This window comes from Dipodomys merriami, unplaced genomic scaffold (assembly GCF_024711535.1).
Source record: "Dipodomys merriami isolate MVZ:Mamm:240054 unplaced genomic scaffold, mDipMer1.0.p SCAF_1, whole genome shotgun sequence".
NCBI lineage: Eukaryota > Metazoa > Chordata > Mammalia > Rodentia > Heteromyidae > Dipodomys > Dipodomys merriami.
Window position 1 is genome coordinate 105319080 of NW_027202270.1, and position 15071 is coordinate 105334150.

Below are 15071 nucleotides of genomic sequence, written 5' to 3' on the forward strand. Positions count from 1 at the left end.
GGGGGGGGGGCGGGGATTGGGTGTGGGGGCCGGGGAAGGATGGGAAAGGATGGGAAGGGGAAACAAAGGAGGAGGCTACAATGCTTGATAAGAAATGTACTCATTGGGGCTGGGAAGATGGCTCAGTGGTAGAGCGCTTGCCTCGCATGTCTGAGGCCCTAGGTTCGATCCCTCAGCACCACATCAGCAAAAAGAAAAAAGCCAGAGTGGTGCTGTGGCTCAAGTGGTAGAGTGCTAGCCTTCAGCTGAAGAGCTGAGGGACAGCGTTCAGGCCCTACATCCGGACCCCCCCCCAAAAAAAAAGAAATGTACTCATTATCTTGCCCATGTAATTGTAACCCCTCTGTACAGTATTTTCACTACATATATATATATATATATATATATATATATATATATATATAATCATCTCAGTTTTGTACTGGTGGCTGATCCTAGCTATAATCCTAGCTACCAAAGAGGCTGAGATCTAAAGATCACAGTTTGAAGCCTGCCCAGGCAGGAAGGTCTGTGAGACTCTTTTCTCCAATAATCATAGAAAAAGCCAGAAGTGGCATAGTCACTCAAGTGGTAGAGTGCTAACTTTGAACAAAAAGGAGTTCAGGCCCAGACTTAAGCCCCAGGACTGTCAAAGAAAAAAAAAACTTTTTTCCTAACTGAACATTGGGCGCTCACCGCTACAATCCTAGTTTTTCAGAAAGCTGATATCCGAATGTCAAAGTTCAAAACCATCCCCAGCAAAATGTCCATGAAACTCTTAACTCTATCTAGTCAAGCAGAAGTGGAGCTCTAGCTCAAGTGGTAGAACACAAGCCTTGAGAGAAAAAGCTAAGAGACAGTACCTAAAACCTGCCCTCAAGCCTCAGTACCAGCACACACACACACATACACACACACACACACACACACACACACACACACACACACACACACACACACACACAACCACTTCCTAAATTGAAAATTTAATTTCTAATTCGATATTTCTTATTCCTGTACAGTAAGGCGCAGTTAACAGTTTTTATTTCTTTACATATTGTCTTCTTCTTCTCTCATACTCCTTTATCTGTCTGTCTCTCCTGTATAGAAGCAGGAAAAGCATCCATTGTAAAAAAAAAATCCCTCCCTGAACCCAGCAGTTACCATCTGACATTGATGCTTTCTGGTAGGACTTTGTCCCAATGGAATCCTTCAGTGTGTGATTAGCATCACTGCTGACTCCTCCCAGGAGATGCCCTCTTAGCTCCTGCTGGGCTGCACAAACTCCCTAGGTCATCTCACCATAAGCTGTTTGCTCCAGCTGTGGGGAAGAGGAAGGACACTGCCTCTGCCTCACTTACAATGGGGTCAGCTTTTTTTTTCTGCAGCCTTCTTTCTTCTCTCAAACAGTCTATCAGTGCACCACTTCCTCACCTTTACATTTTCTAGGAAAGAGTGAGACACCAGCTTCTGCATCTTCTCAAACCCCAGGGGTTATTGTCTCACTGCTCCTCTCTAGAAGTGGTTTTACAGAAGTCTGCCATTATATGGACTTTCATCTTCCAAGGCAGGGAAAATACATCTCTGTCTCCAAGGGAATATATTTCTTTCAGTCTTTCTTTCCACATGAGCTTGGCAGCTTGGTGGCTTCATCAGAAACCAAAAAATGAGTGATCTGTCAAATACAGACTGAGCTTAGGTAATACTCCCACAATTGGGTTTAGCCTGAGTATGGTAGTATCACAGCCCTTAGGATATGGGTAGACTAGACTAACTTTGATATGAGTTTTAGATTAACACTGTAGCTGAGGTGTAACATGTCCTAAACACCTTCAAATGAAATGTGGATCACTGTGTTGAATTATAGGCTATTGTATAGGTGGGAGGGGGCAAGCAAAGGGATAAGTAATATACATATAGCAATCACTTTGGTCAATATTTCTTAGAATGAATAATGGTATGCCAAATCTACTCTTAAGTTATTGAACAAAAGGAGAACACAAAATGAACCCCAAGATATGGACATAAGAGGTCTGTCTTTATTGTTATTGTTTTAAATGTACCATGTGATTTTATATTTTTTGTTGTTGTTTCCTTTGTATGTTCTTTCCCCTGTTGTCACTGTACTCGATTTTAATACCCTGCATCTTGTATATACATATGTCTAATCTGGGGAGAGGAAGGAGAATAACAAAACACTGAAACAAGGACACAGGATGACCCATTGCAACAAAGATACCCACAGGACAGTATATTGGAAACGAACTCCAGGCTGGCAAGTGGGGCGGGAACCAGGGGAAGGGGGATAAAAATGTGGGAGGTGGGGGAGAGAAGGGATAGTGGAACCACAACAAGGAAGGGAAGGGGTAACAATGATTGACAAGTAATGTACTCATTACCTTACTTGTGTAACTGTAACTCCTATGAACAACATCTTAACAATAAAATTTTTAAAAAGGAGAAAACAGATTTCTCAACAATAATATTGCATTTTCTTCTGTACTTTTAATGATGATGATTCTGTGTGTGTGTGTGTGTGTGTGTGTGTGTGTGTGAGAGAGAGAGAGAGAGAGAGAGAGAGAGAGAGAGAGAGAGAGAGAGAGTCCTCCAGCTTGAACTCGGGTCAGAGCACTGCCCCTGAGCTTCTTTCTGCTCAAGGCTAGTGTTCTATCACTTGAGCCACAGTTTCATTTCCGGCTTTTTGGTAGTTAGTTGGAGAGAAGAGTCTCACAGACTTTTTCTGCTTAAGCCGGCCTTGAACTGTGATCCTCATATTTCAGCCTTTTGAGTAGTTAGGATTACAGGCATGAGCCAGTAGCTCTGGGCTATTTATTCCTTTTAACTGCCCTTGTAATTTAGATATACAAATATCTTCACTTTAAGAAACAGAGGCTCCCCCACAGTGTAACCCCCGCTTTCACTATATTTGATGTCAGTATAACATGTGGAGGAGATGGGGACAAACAAGTCATTTAAGGATTCAGGTGGACCTGTTGCAACAATGAGAAGTACAAAATGTCATGTCAAAACCAGCTTTACAATGTCGGTGTGGGGGGGGAGGGGGGTATAATTGGGAGGGGGGAGGGGGGAGGCTGGGAAGGGAGGTGAAGGGTAAACAAAGGAGGAGGCTGCAATGCTTGGTAAGAAATGTATGCATTATCCTGCCCATGTAATTGTAGCCCCTCTGTACAGTATGTTCTCAAATAAAATAAAATAATATTAAAAAAAAAAAAGAAACAGAGGCACAGAGAGATGGAGCATTCACATAAAGTTACACACATGAGATTTAAGCCCGGAAGTTTAGCACCAGGCAGCAAGTCTATGCTTTCATAGCCATCCTCTATGACTTAACGCCCCTTAGCCATTTTAAGAGGCTGGCCTGGCCCTCTCTAGCATACTCGGTGCCCCAACTGGCCAGTCTGCAGGATAAGATTTGTTCTGCCACTTCCTGCTGAGTATACTTTGTTTGCAATTTAATTTGCATCATGATATGCAAATTCCTAGAATAAATTTACTGGTGTTTTTCTGACAGCAAAAAATAATTAAAGAGGCAATAAATCAGCAAATGCCTCTTTACATGGAGCAGACATGTATGTCCTGGGGTCTTCTCTGTTCTTTTATTTTTTAATTCTCTAAAAATAACACTTTCATTGCCTTTATCTTATTTAAAGATATCTGGGGGGAAAAACAATTATCTACAAAAAGGAAAAGAAATTATCTATGACCCAACCACCTGAAGATAATCACCCTTAATATCACTCCTTTCAGATTACGCACACATACATACATATAATAGATGGGTGTTTATTTCACATCAGTGAGTATATATGTAATCGTTCTTTTTTCTTTTGCCTGGGGGAAGAGCAAAATAGAATTATTTTTAAAAAAATTTTTGGAATGAGAAACACCAAGAGAATGGTCAGAAAATAGTGCAGTGTCTGGTGTGGCATCTTTGCTCCAGCTTAGATTAAGCACTGCTGCTTCAAGCGTTCCCAACGGCCCAACTGTTTTGTTTGGCTTGCTTGTTTGCTTACCCTGCAACTTATAAATCAAGTTTATAATCTGTTAAATAAAATATATACTACCATCCTACCTTCATTATGACCCAAGAGGACAAAGTCCAATTTAGACTCCTGGCAGTCTTCATCTTCAGAAACTCTGCTCTGGAACCTGCCCTTACTGGCAGTCCACACAACCTTGATTTCCACCTGGGCTCTCTCCTGCACAGAGAGCAGCCTGGTGGATTCCAATAGATATGCCAGCCTCTATGGCTAAGCTCAAGCCTCCCTTGACAGTTACCTCTCCTTCTCCCTTCAGTCCACGAGTTGTTGGTACCTGCCAAGGCAGCTATCACAGGCTTGAGTATTCTGGGCAAGAAAATCCAAGATATGAAAGAAGGTAATCTAGAGTATGGTGTCAGGGGGGCTTTGCAAGCTCAAATTCAAGAACCACTAGGGGCCCTGGGAACTCCTTCCCTTGTGTAAAAGAAAGGAAGTCTTTCCTCTAACTATAGTTAGAGGAAGCCTGGATCAAGACCTTCCTGTGTTCTCTCCTTTACAAGGGGTGCTGATTAAAATGAATTTTTAATTATTTATACCTGGAGATGTTCTCTAAAGTATGACGTTAGGAAACCAAGAAGGTGGGAGGCCGGGTGTAACTTCAGTGTGCAGAATACCTTTATCTCTTTTCTTCAGCAACATAGTGCTTTCCACGTGCTGTTTCTTCTGTCTGGAATAACCCTCACCAGATGTGGGCTTTTTTACCTTCTTGTCATTTAAGGCCGCTCAGACAACTGAGCATCTAGCCGTTTACTTTCTGCCTAAGAAGCCACAGGAAACTCATTTTGCCACTGTATTCAGAGCCTCAAACTGAGCCTGTTATTCAGGAGACATTCAATAATTGTCTGTTAAATTCATGAATAAATTGTCATTATTGTTAGAAACACATTATTTGTACATAATAGAAATTAGCTATTGATTTTCCATTTCTTCTAACAAAGAGATGGGGGCCAAAAATAAAAGGTGAACATATAGTACAACATAACTATGGAATTAAGTCTGTTCTATTATACTCTGACTTTTTACTTCCTTAAAAACTAAGTCAATAAACACAAAATAGTATCAGAAACTAAGGCATTGGCCAATGGCAAAAGCTGTAAAATCTTGGCTGATCCAGGCAATCGGTAACAAGTAGTGACTTTCTAGGCCATATATCTCCCTCCACCTGAATTATCTTCTGACCTCCCTCTTGTGGCAAGAAAGAAGCATACAGAGCTTTACAAAGATGTAGTTCCATACTGTGTGGGGAAAGCAGTGCAGGGGCAGGGCCTGGCACTTGCCATTCTGTGGCAGTCTGCCCTCAGGAGGTGGGAGTAACAGTGATCCAGGCTTTCCATGTCTAGGACCACCTTAATTAAAGTTCACAGAAGCTTTCTTCTTCTAATAGAAGATGGAGATATGTTCACTATAGAACTGCTACTGGCCACTTCCAACCTAACTGGTGAAAAGAGGAAAGTGCAACCACTTACATTGCTTCATGCCATCTAAATAACAGTAATTTACCTGTGTCCAGACTTCTGCCTCAATTATCTCAAGTAGGAACAAAGTGTCAGGTTTTCTGTGGTGATGTTAAGATGCTTCCAGGGGCTGATAACTGCAAAACTGGCTTTTCCTTCCATATTTGGTTATTTGCCTGGCTTTGTACTCTATCTTAGCGACTGAAGCTGATTGACAGATGGATAGCTGACTCCAAAAGAGCAGTTCTTTCAAAAGGAATGGGTGATTTTCCTGGAGTGTTTAAATGTTCTGCTGGAGGAAAAAAAAAATTCAAACTTCAACTGATGTATCAAATGAAATGAAAATTTTTTTTCATGACTTTGAAAGCATTTCCTGGCAATTTCCACTAAAAAGACCAATGCCAAAAAGAAAAGGAAAGATTTCAACAAAATTATTTTTATATTAATGCTATTCACCTTAAATTTCTTAACCAATAGAGGCTTTATTACAGAAAATGTATTGGTGGTGAGAACTATTCTGAACAATACAGGTAACTGTGATCAGCTTTGTTACATTTTTTTTATGTATCCATTAATAGTAATAAATCCTTTGCTATATGTGGTAAATTCTTGCTTGTATACAGACTATTTAGTAGTAGAGAATCCATAGGAAAGCATGTGAGTTTTTATACTATATTCATCCTTTCTGAAAGCACAGAAAAGACTCATTATGCTGTTTCACAGAAGAGGCAACAGGAAAATCAGTGGACCAGGGTAAGTTTGCTGGGATTGGTGATGAACTGAGCCACAGGCACCAGGGCTGCTGTGAAGTGATTGGGCATCCCTGGGAGAAGTCTGGGATTGCTCCCTAGCCTTGTAGCCACTTTGTACCCTAGTAACATTCTTATTACACTGCCATCATGTTAACTGCTTAGTGGCAGATGGTCCTTAAGTTTTACATCCTTTGCTTTGGGCCATATTGCAGAGTGACTCCTGCCCCTTGTACCCAGCTTGGTCCCATCTGCCCACACAGGCATTTGTAAACACAGCTCTGATGCAGTACTAATGTAGGGTATGTTGCAGGAAGTATTTCCTCAGATCTGATCCTAATCAGTCCTTTGCCACTGGCATGTATTAGAAGGGCACTCATTTGGGGACTACCACAGGTTCCAACTGGAAAAACCACATTAGTAATGATTTTGAAAAAAGCAGTTTGAAATCCTGATAATTACTGTTTCACCAAACCAACTGAGACTCAGGACTGCAATTAAAAAAGAAATGATCTTCCATGCATAATGGCTTTCACACTGCATGCTACTATTAAATAACCATCATTAGCTACTAAAGCATGTACTACCCATTTTCCAGGGCCCTTCCTCTGCCAAGAAATTTAAGACCAAGAATGATCAATGAATGAATCATCAGCATAATAATTGTTGGTATAGGACATGCAAATTGAAATTATGTGGAAGGATTTAAATGTACAAAGAATTATTACAGATGATGATATTACCCAGACATTAAAGCTCTTCTTGTAAGTGGCCAACAGTTCATGTCTTTGCATCTACAATTTATGGGCTAGAAAGGAGAAACGTACTAACCATGCGATGCCTTAAAACATAAAACAAGAAAATTTCAGGCAGTTTCCTAGGCATTGTGCTGGGTTCTGGGAATAGAATAATAAAATATAGCTCCTGTTCTTAAAATGTTTTCAAATTGATAGAGGAGGCAAACAAATACACATAAAAAAATCACCACAAGGTGATGGATAGAATTATGAAAGTGTGTACCTGATTGGAGATAATACAAGGAAGTTGTGCTTGGTGGGGAAAGTTTCTTTGAAGGAAGAGAAAGAGTTTGGCTTGAGAATCTAAATTTCCTAAATTATGAAATTTCCATTCTTCCCTTTCTGGGAAGTATTCCTCTCTTTGCTCATATCATAAAGGCACAGGAACTGCATGGAACTTAAAATGGAAAACAGCAAGCTCTTCCAAAGATTTTCAAAGCTTATAGGCACTTGAGTTTTGTTTTTGCATTTGTTGTATTTTTTTTAAAGAATGTTTTAACAAGAAGGTTGTGGAGGTCTGACTTTTCACAACTTGTGGTCTATGTCTATATCACTTTTCTTGCTTTTGGGGAAAATACATTAAAGTCTGAGGGGGAAGATGGATACTACTGGACTTCTGCCCTTAATGTGATTGTTAAACAGTTACAATACAACTTCACATGTTGCTTAGCCCAGGAGCATCACCTCTTATGGTTTGTTTTGCTCAAAGGTTGGTTCACAGACATGATAATAATCAAATACATGAAAGATATTTGGTAATACTTCATGACTTATCTGCATCTCAATGACTCCTTTTTAGTTGAAGTGAAAGTCACATAAAATTTACAATTGTAGTCATTTCATGGTGTACAATTCAATGGTTTTTAGTATAATCCCAACATTGTACAACTATTCCCATGGTGTAATTACAAAATATTTTCTTCATCTCAGAAAGAAATCTCATACCCATCTACTCATCTTTCCTCATTTTTTAATTCACCTGGCCCCTGGCAACTGTTCATCTGCTTACACATCTCTGGATGTTTACCTATACTGTAGAAATCATAGAAAGGGAATCATGGAATAAATGACTGGTTTCTATCACCTTGCCCGAGGTTTTGAAGGTTCATTTGTATTGCAGCACATTGTCAACATCTCATTCTTTTTTAAGAATAAATAATATTCTGTTGTATGCGTGTAGCAATGTCCATGTTTTCATTTTATCAGTTGATGGATATTTGGTCCTTTTCACTTTGGGGATTATTAAAACACCATTTATAAATTTATTTTTAATTTTGAGGGGGAAAAGAACAGAAGTGAAATTTTTTAGTAATTGAGTAGTTCAATGTTTCACCTTTAGAGGAATCACCAAACCTTTCTCTAAAGTTTCTCATCATTTCTAAAATTTTTCATACACTCAACATGTGGGTGTTCCCATTTTCCCACAGCCTTGCCAGCATTTATTTTCTTTAAAAATTTTATTATAGCCAACCGAGTGGATATGAAGTACTATCTCATTGTCAATCCCTTCTTCTGGATGAATAGCCCCCCACAAAAACAATCTCACAAGCAAAGAAAGCTTGCTCCTGTCAGAGATTAAGTTCTCTTCTTTGTATATGAATCTATAGCTTAGCCATTTGTGAAGCCATAACTTGGTTGCTGTTGTGATTATTGCTTAAGATGAGCTGTAAAAGGAACTTAATGACATTCTAACCACAAAGCTGATTTTTTACCAACTCCCAAAGCTCACTTCCCCTGGAACCACAATGATGGAAGCCAGTGCTTCTAAATGGCAATTGCTGAAATGCCAACCCCCAGAAATACAGCCAGGTGTCTCCAGTCAGTGATTAGGACGTTTGGCTGCCACAGGCTCCATGCTCTTTTTGAACAAAACCAACTTGTGTTTTCTTGTTGTTTTTTTGTTTAGGTTCACAAACATTTTTTTCTCCCCATATGTGCTTCTTTCTTTCTTTTTTTTTCCTAAAGAAATATAGCTGAACACCAATTCCACCTTCTACTTGAAGAAAGCAATTTGTTCAGCTTTTAACAAAATAGGCTAAACACTTTCAGACATCCTTATCAAATTTCACATTCCACCCTAACACTTTTGTCATTAACAATTCGGTATCCATTGCCCAGGTTCCTATGAATCTGTAGCCCTTTATTTTAATCTTGAATGGTATCATCAAGTACAAAGTGATCTTCTGCCTTCCAAAAGCATCCAGCTTTGAGAAGTAAACCACATCTATGTAAAAGATTACTTGTCTAAGGCAGCAGGCAATTCGGAATTGCAGTTCTCTGGTTTTAATTTCTGCATTACAGACTATCTCATACAAATAGCCTCCGTGAGTTTGGTTTCTGTGTTTGTTTGCCTCTCCTTGTTGTAAATGGTCTCAGGGGAGGACAGGCACCTTGGTAGCCTTTTGGTTGGGGAGGGGGAACGAAGGCAAAACTGGAAACAACGGTGGAGAAAGGCTGAAGGCTACATTGCAGCCAGCCAGGTACTGGCTCATTTCAAACATTTGCAGGGGTCTTGCAGGCCCAGAGCAGCATTTATGAAAAGAAGCTGGATTTTCTTTTAACTGAGACCACTGCAAGGCCAAAGAAAGTCAACGTTCAGAACGCGGGGGGTGGGGGGGGTGTTGAAGGGCAGGCGGGGGGGGGGGGGAGAACCCATGGATCATTTTCAAATCATGGTAATTATCACAATGAAGCCTCCTTCTATTATTCATATATGCCAATATTTTTTAATCACATTGAAATACCCATTCTTTCTCACATGGAAACTACTCAATCAGTTCCAAAGTGGCTTAGAGCTGTCTGTACCTTCATGGTTTGGGCCCAGAGGTCATACCTCAAGCCCTTAATATCTCCTTTTTTTTTTTTTTTAATATCAGGGGAAAACCGGAATGTCGTCCTGTTTCATTTCGGGATTGGTGACAGATCTGGCACCTGCACAGAAGCCCTCGTTGATTTAGAGAAGCTGGTTGGTTTGTGTGCTGCCAGCCCAGGTCTTGTTGCTTTCCACCCCCCCACCCCTGTGCCAACTCTCCAGGGTACAAAGTACAGCAGGGACTCGAGCGAGCTGTTCTGAGCCACACGGCGTTATCTTTCCCCCGCGAGCACCTCTATGGATTTCCAATACGACGCCTCTCACGTTCGGATGGGAGCTTTCAGGCTCCTCCTGGGCGCCCAGCCGCGAACCCCCATTTCTGCAGTCGATATTCCTGTGGGAACTGCAGGACCCTCGGGGCACTACCCGGTTTATTAAGAGATTCACAGTGGTTCCCTCTTCTTGAAACACTCCCGCACGGAAAGCGCTGCGGGCCTCGTTATTATTCAGAATGCCCTAACGCGCCCTTGGGGTGGCTTGGTGCTGGGCGACTTAGAATCAGTTTGCAGCACTTTAAGGGTTGGCTTGGGCACTTGTGCTGCCGCCTGGCCCAGAGAGAATTGGACCTGGGGAAGAACGGTCAGCACGCCACCAAGCCGCATCTGCCCTTGGCCAGGGGTGTCGACGCGTCCTCAGGGAGGTAGCGCACTTGGGCAAAGAGGCCCCCCCGCCCCGAAGCTCCCGCCTCAGGTCTGAATCGAGAGGGGCTGGGACTTGGGGCTGGAGGGGGGTGTTGGGGGTCAGGGCGTGGGTAGGATCCGGGACAGCGCGACCCAGGAGTGGAGCTGGGTTTCCCCCAGGAGAGGGCAGCAATGGAAGGAAACTGAGATGAACTCCAGACATCTAGGGGGGGTGGGAGGGCGGGGTTGCTTCTGCCTTTGGGTAGGTGAGGGGTGGCATGGGACAAAATTGCCCCCTTGGCTAGCTCGTACCCTCCAAGAAAGCAGAGAAACTCCCCAGAAACCTCTGAGAAAGAACAGAGGTAAATCCGAAGCAACCGCTCGGGTTTAAGCCTGCTTAACTGGGAAGGGGTGGGGTGGGGGGATAACAAAACAAAACTGGAGGAAGTGGGGAGAAAATACCTAAGTGCTCTCCTCCCTCTTTTTCTCACCCTCCTCCCCTCCTTTCGTAGCTGCTGACGCGATGGTGGTGCCTATTAATCATTCACCAGCTCAGAGCCGCTCCAGTTAATGGCTGTGGCGCGCTGGGGCTCGAGCCCGCTCCCACTCTGCGCTTCCGCGCTCCGGTGTGCCCAGGCGCCCCAGAGCGGCAAGAGGCGGCGCGCCAGCAGCCGCCGGGCGATGCGCTCGGCCGGCGTGGGTCGGAGCCGCGCTCCCCGGAGCTGCTGCGCCTCGCTGCCACGCACCGGGCGACTGTGAGCTGCGGGCGATCGGCCGGGTGTCCAGGGAGGGCGCCAGCGGCCGAGACGGAAGGAGGGTGTCCCCAGCGCCGACCCCCCATGAGCTGGGATGTTCCCCAATGGCACCGCCTCCTCTCCTTCCTCTTCTCCTAGTCCCAGCCCGGGCAGCTGCGGCGAAAGCGGCTGCAGCAGGGACCCCGGTAGCGGCGCTGCGGACGGCATGGAGGAACCAGGACGCAACGCATCCCAGAATGGGACCTTAAGCGAGGGCCAAGGCAGCGCCATCCTGATCTCTTTCATCTACTCCGTCGTGTGTCTGGTGGGACTGTGTGGGAACTCCATGGTCATCTATGTGATCCTGCGCTACGCCAAGATGAAAACGGCCACCAACATCTACATCCTAAACCTGGCCATCGCGGACGAGCTGCTGATGCTCAGCGTGCCCTTCCTGGTCACCTCCACGTTGTTGCGCCACTGGCCCTTCGGCGCGCTGCTCTGCCGCCTCGTGCTCAGCGTGGACGCGGTCAACATGTTCACCAGCATCTACTGTCTGACCGTGCTCAGTGTGGACCGCTATGTGGCCGTGGTACATCCCATCAAGGCAGCCCGCTACCGGCGGCCCACCGTGGCCAAGGTGGTGAACCTGGGCGTGTGGGTGCTCTCGCTACTGGTCATACTGCCCATCGTGGTATTCTCGCGCACGGCGGCCAACAGCGACGGCACGGTGGCCTGCAACATGCTCATGCCAGAGCCTGCCCAGCGCTGGTTGGTGGGCTTCGTGTTGTACACATTTCTCATGGGGTTCCTGCTGCCCGTCGGGGCCATCTGCCTGTGTTACGTGCTCATCATCGCCAAGATGCGCATGGTAGCCCTCAAGGCCGGCTGGCAGCAGCGCAAGCGCTCGGAGCGCAAGATCACGCTGATGGTGATGATGGTGGTGATGGTGTTTGTCATCTGCTGGATGCCTTTCTACGTGGTGCAGCTGGTCAATGTGTTCGCTGAGCAGGACGACGCCACCGTCAGCCAGTTGTCCGTCATCCTGGGCTATGCCAACAGCTGTGCCAACCCCATTCTCTACGGTTTCCTGTCGGACAACTTCAAGCGCTCTTTCCAGCGCATCCTGTGCCTCAGCTGGATGGACAACGCCGCCGAGGAGCCGGTCGACTACTACGCCACGGCCCTCAAGAGTCGCGCCTACAGCGTGGAGGACTTCCAGCCCGAGAACCTGGAGTCTGGCGGCGTCTTTCGCAATGGCACCTGCACTTCCCGGATCACCACCCTTTGAGATGGGGCCACGTAGGGAGAAAGGGAAGCCGGGTACGAGTGGCTGCTAATCCCGGGTCCCAAAGTGCCCTGGGAGTGATATGGGGCTTGGACACCGTGTCCCACTCATAGAGAGACCCAAGAAAGTGGGCACCACCAAGGTAGAGTTGTGAGCTTTGCTTACAAACTGGGAACACTTTTTGGGGCCATCTTCTCCCGCCTCGTACTTTCCAGCTTCTTCCTACACTGCGCTTGCTTCTCTAGACCCCTCCCTCTACCCTCCCCCGCCGCCCCTCTCCCCCCATCCCATGCCCTACAACTTCCATCCTTCCTGCCTCACGTTCTGCCTGGGCAGATGACCAACTCTGTTCACAGCTCCAATTCGATCTGATCTTTCCCTCCTTCCCTCCCCCACTTCCGCCCCTCAGTTCTGTTTGGTTAAACTGAGCCAAGGTTGACGCCACGGGTTCCCCTGGCGGGGAGCTCCCCGCCTGCCCCCAGCCTTTTCCGGCCTCGCGAGTCAGCTGTCTGCCTGCCTGGTGGCCCTAGCCCAGCCCGGAGCCACGACTCTCCTTTCTCTAGCATCTACATGAAGGGATGTGGAACTTGAGAAAAGAACTAAGCGATGAGTGCTGTTTCCTACTCCCGGGTGAAGGCCCCTCCTTCCTCGCACCGCCCTATTCCCCGCTCTGCGCCCAGAGCAGAGCCAGGTGCTTAGTAAAAGAGGTCCTGCGCTTCGGCCCCCAGGCTCAAGCAGCCCCATCCACATCCTGCTTGGGAGCAAATTAAAAAGAGCTGAGAACAAGCCAAAGGAGGAATGTTTCAGAAGATTCCTGCCGGAGGGTGGGGATGGGGTAAGGATGGCCTAGAACCCCACCCCCCACCCCTCCTGCCACGTTCAAAACCTGGGAACTCGGTGTCTAAGACCCAGCGCAGGGCGCATCTCCTTTAGGCTGGGCAGAGGAACTTTGCCAGGCAACTCTGCAAGCGCGCCGGGCTGCAGCTCCACCTGGCTTTCTCCGGAGCCGACCCTAAGATATTCAACAGACTCGATTTCTGGCACAGGGAAACCTAAGGTGATAGATATAACTTTAGAGTCTGTGCTAACGCTGGTCCTTGCTCCGGGGCAGCTTTTCTTGACTCCAGAGTGTGGCCTGTCTGGCTTTTAAGGGTTGCTGCCTTTCAAGCGGTGCCTAATCAGTTATTTTCTTGTTTGGCGTTATTTATTTATTTATTTACTTGTGTTGTTGGAAGTCGTGTTTCTGCTTCCTTTTTTCTCTACTTGCTAAGCAGGACTAGTAGAGTAGGATTGGAGAAATGCTCCCTGCTCCCTCCAAGACCCCTCCTGAGCCCTCTGATCTTTTCCTCTAGCCTTTCTATTTTTGCCTGTGTCCAGTGATATTTGGAGATTTTTCATACTTTTCTTATCGTAACGGCTTGTCTTAGAATAATTTTAAAAGATGACAATATGGATTAACTTTCTCTCCATGCAGAGTGAAAAGTTCTGAAATCCTGGGATCCCAGGAAACATAGATATATAGGGGGAATAAATCACAATATATGATTTGAATGAGTGTAAGCAATATTATATATATGTATATATACATATATATATATATATTTATCCTGCTCCGTTTACATAAGTCCATGAAACAATTCCAAGTACAACCACAAACAGAGGCAGGTGTGAGGCAGACTGGAGCACTATGTCTGTCTGCAGCTGGGAGATATTGAGAGATTTTAATTACCACGGGGGATGTCCCTGCTTCTACTAGGCTGCACACCCATAATTCTTACATGAAAGGGTGAAGCCACTTCTGAGGTTATAGAAAGTGAAATAATCTGTGTCTACATTTCATCTTACTAACAACATTGGAAATCTGAGGCAGGGCATGCACCAATAATTTTACTTCTCTATAGTTCCTGTATTGCTTTAGTATGCTGGCTTGTACATAGGAGATGTACAAAACATGTGTGTTTGTTGACTGATGGTTCATGAAAGCCAGTGTCTTTCAGTGATACCAAGATAATAAATCTGGGATCTCAGCTTCTCTCGTTGACATGATACACAATGGTTGGACTCACTCTTTAAAAAGATGTTTTGTGGATATTTGCTTCGAGAGCATTGTGCTTTTTAACCAATAGTTTAAAATTGTCTGTAATGTTTTGTTTAAACTAATGAACAAATACACTTTTGATCATAAATCAGAAAGTTTGGTTCTGTCCCTTAATAATAACATGTATCATTACTCTACTGTTCATAAGATTTTTAATGGTTAAAAAACAGTGAAATTTGTAAGCTGAAATTCTCACTATTATCCTGTAAATGGGATATAAATCTATTGCTCTTAACCTGTTACCATTGTAATAGTAACTGAATAAACAGATGTATTATGCTGTGACTTCCATTTCCATTTTATCTTTTCAAATGGCTATTTGAAAACACACATATGCACACATACAAAACTGATTTTTAGTTTTTAATTTTCTGTGTTGCTAACTAGTCTTGAACTAAGGGTCTTGTACTCTCTGCTTT

At 44.7% G+C, this 15071-nt stretch overlaps 1 protein-coding gene across 1 annotated transcript; it reads left to right on the forward strand.

Moving 5' to 3' along the window:
- The first annotated feature begins 11322 nt into the window (after positions 1 to 11322).
- Sstr1 (somatostatin receptor 1) lies at positions 11323 to 14913 on the forward strand. Its single transcript, XM_070026919.1, has one exon. It carries the CDS (start codon positions 11382 to 11384, stop codon positions 12555 to 12557), a length of 1176 nt encoding a protein of 391 aa, XP_069883020.1. The 5' UTR covers positions 11323 to 11381; the 3' UTR covers positions 12558 to 14913.
- The last annotated feature ends 158 nt before the right edge of the window (positions 14914 to 15071 follow it).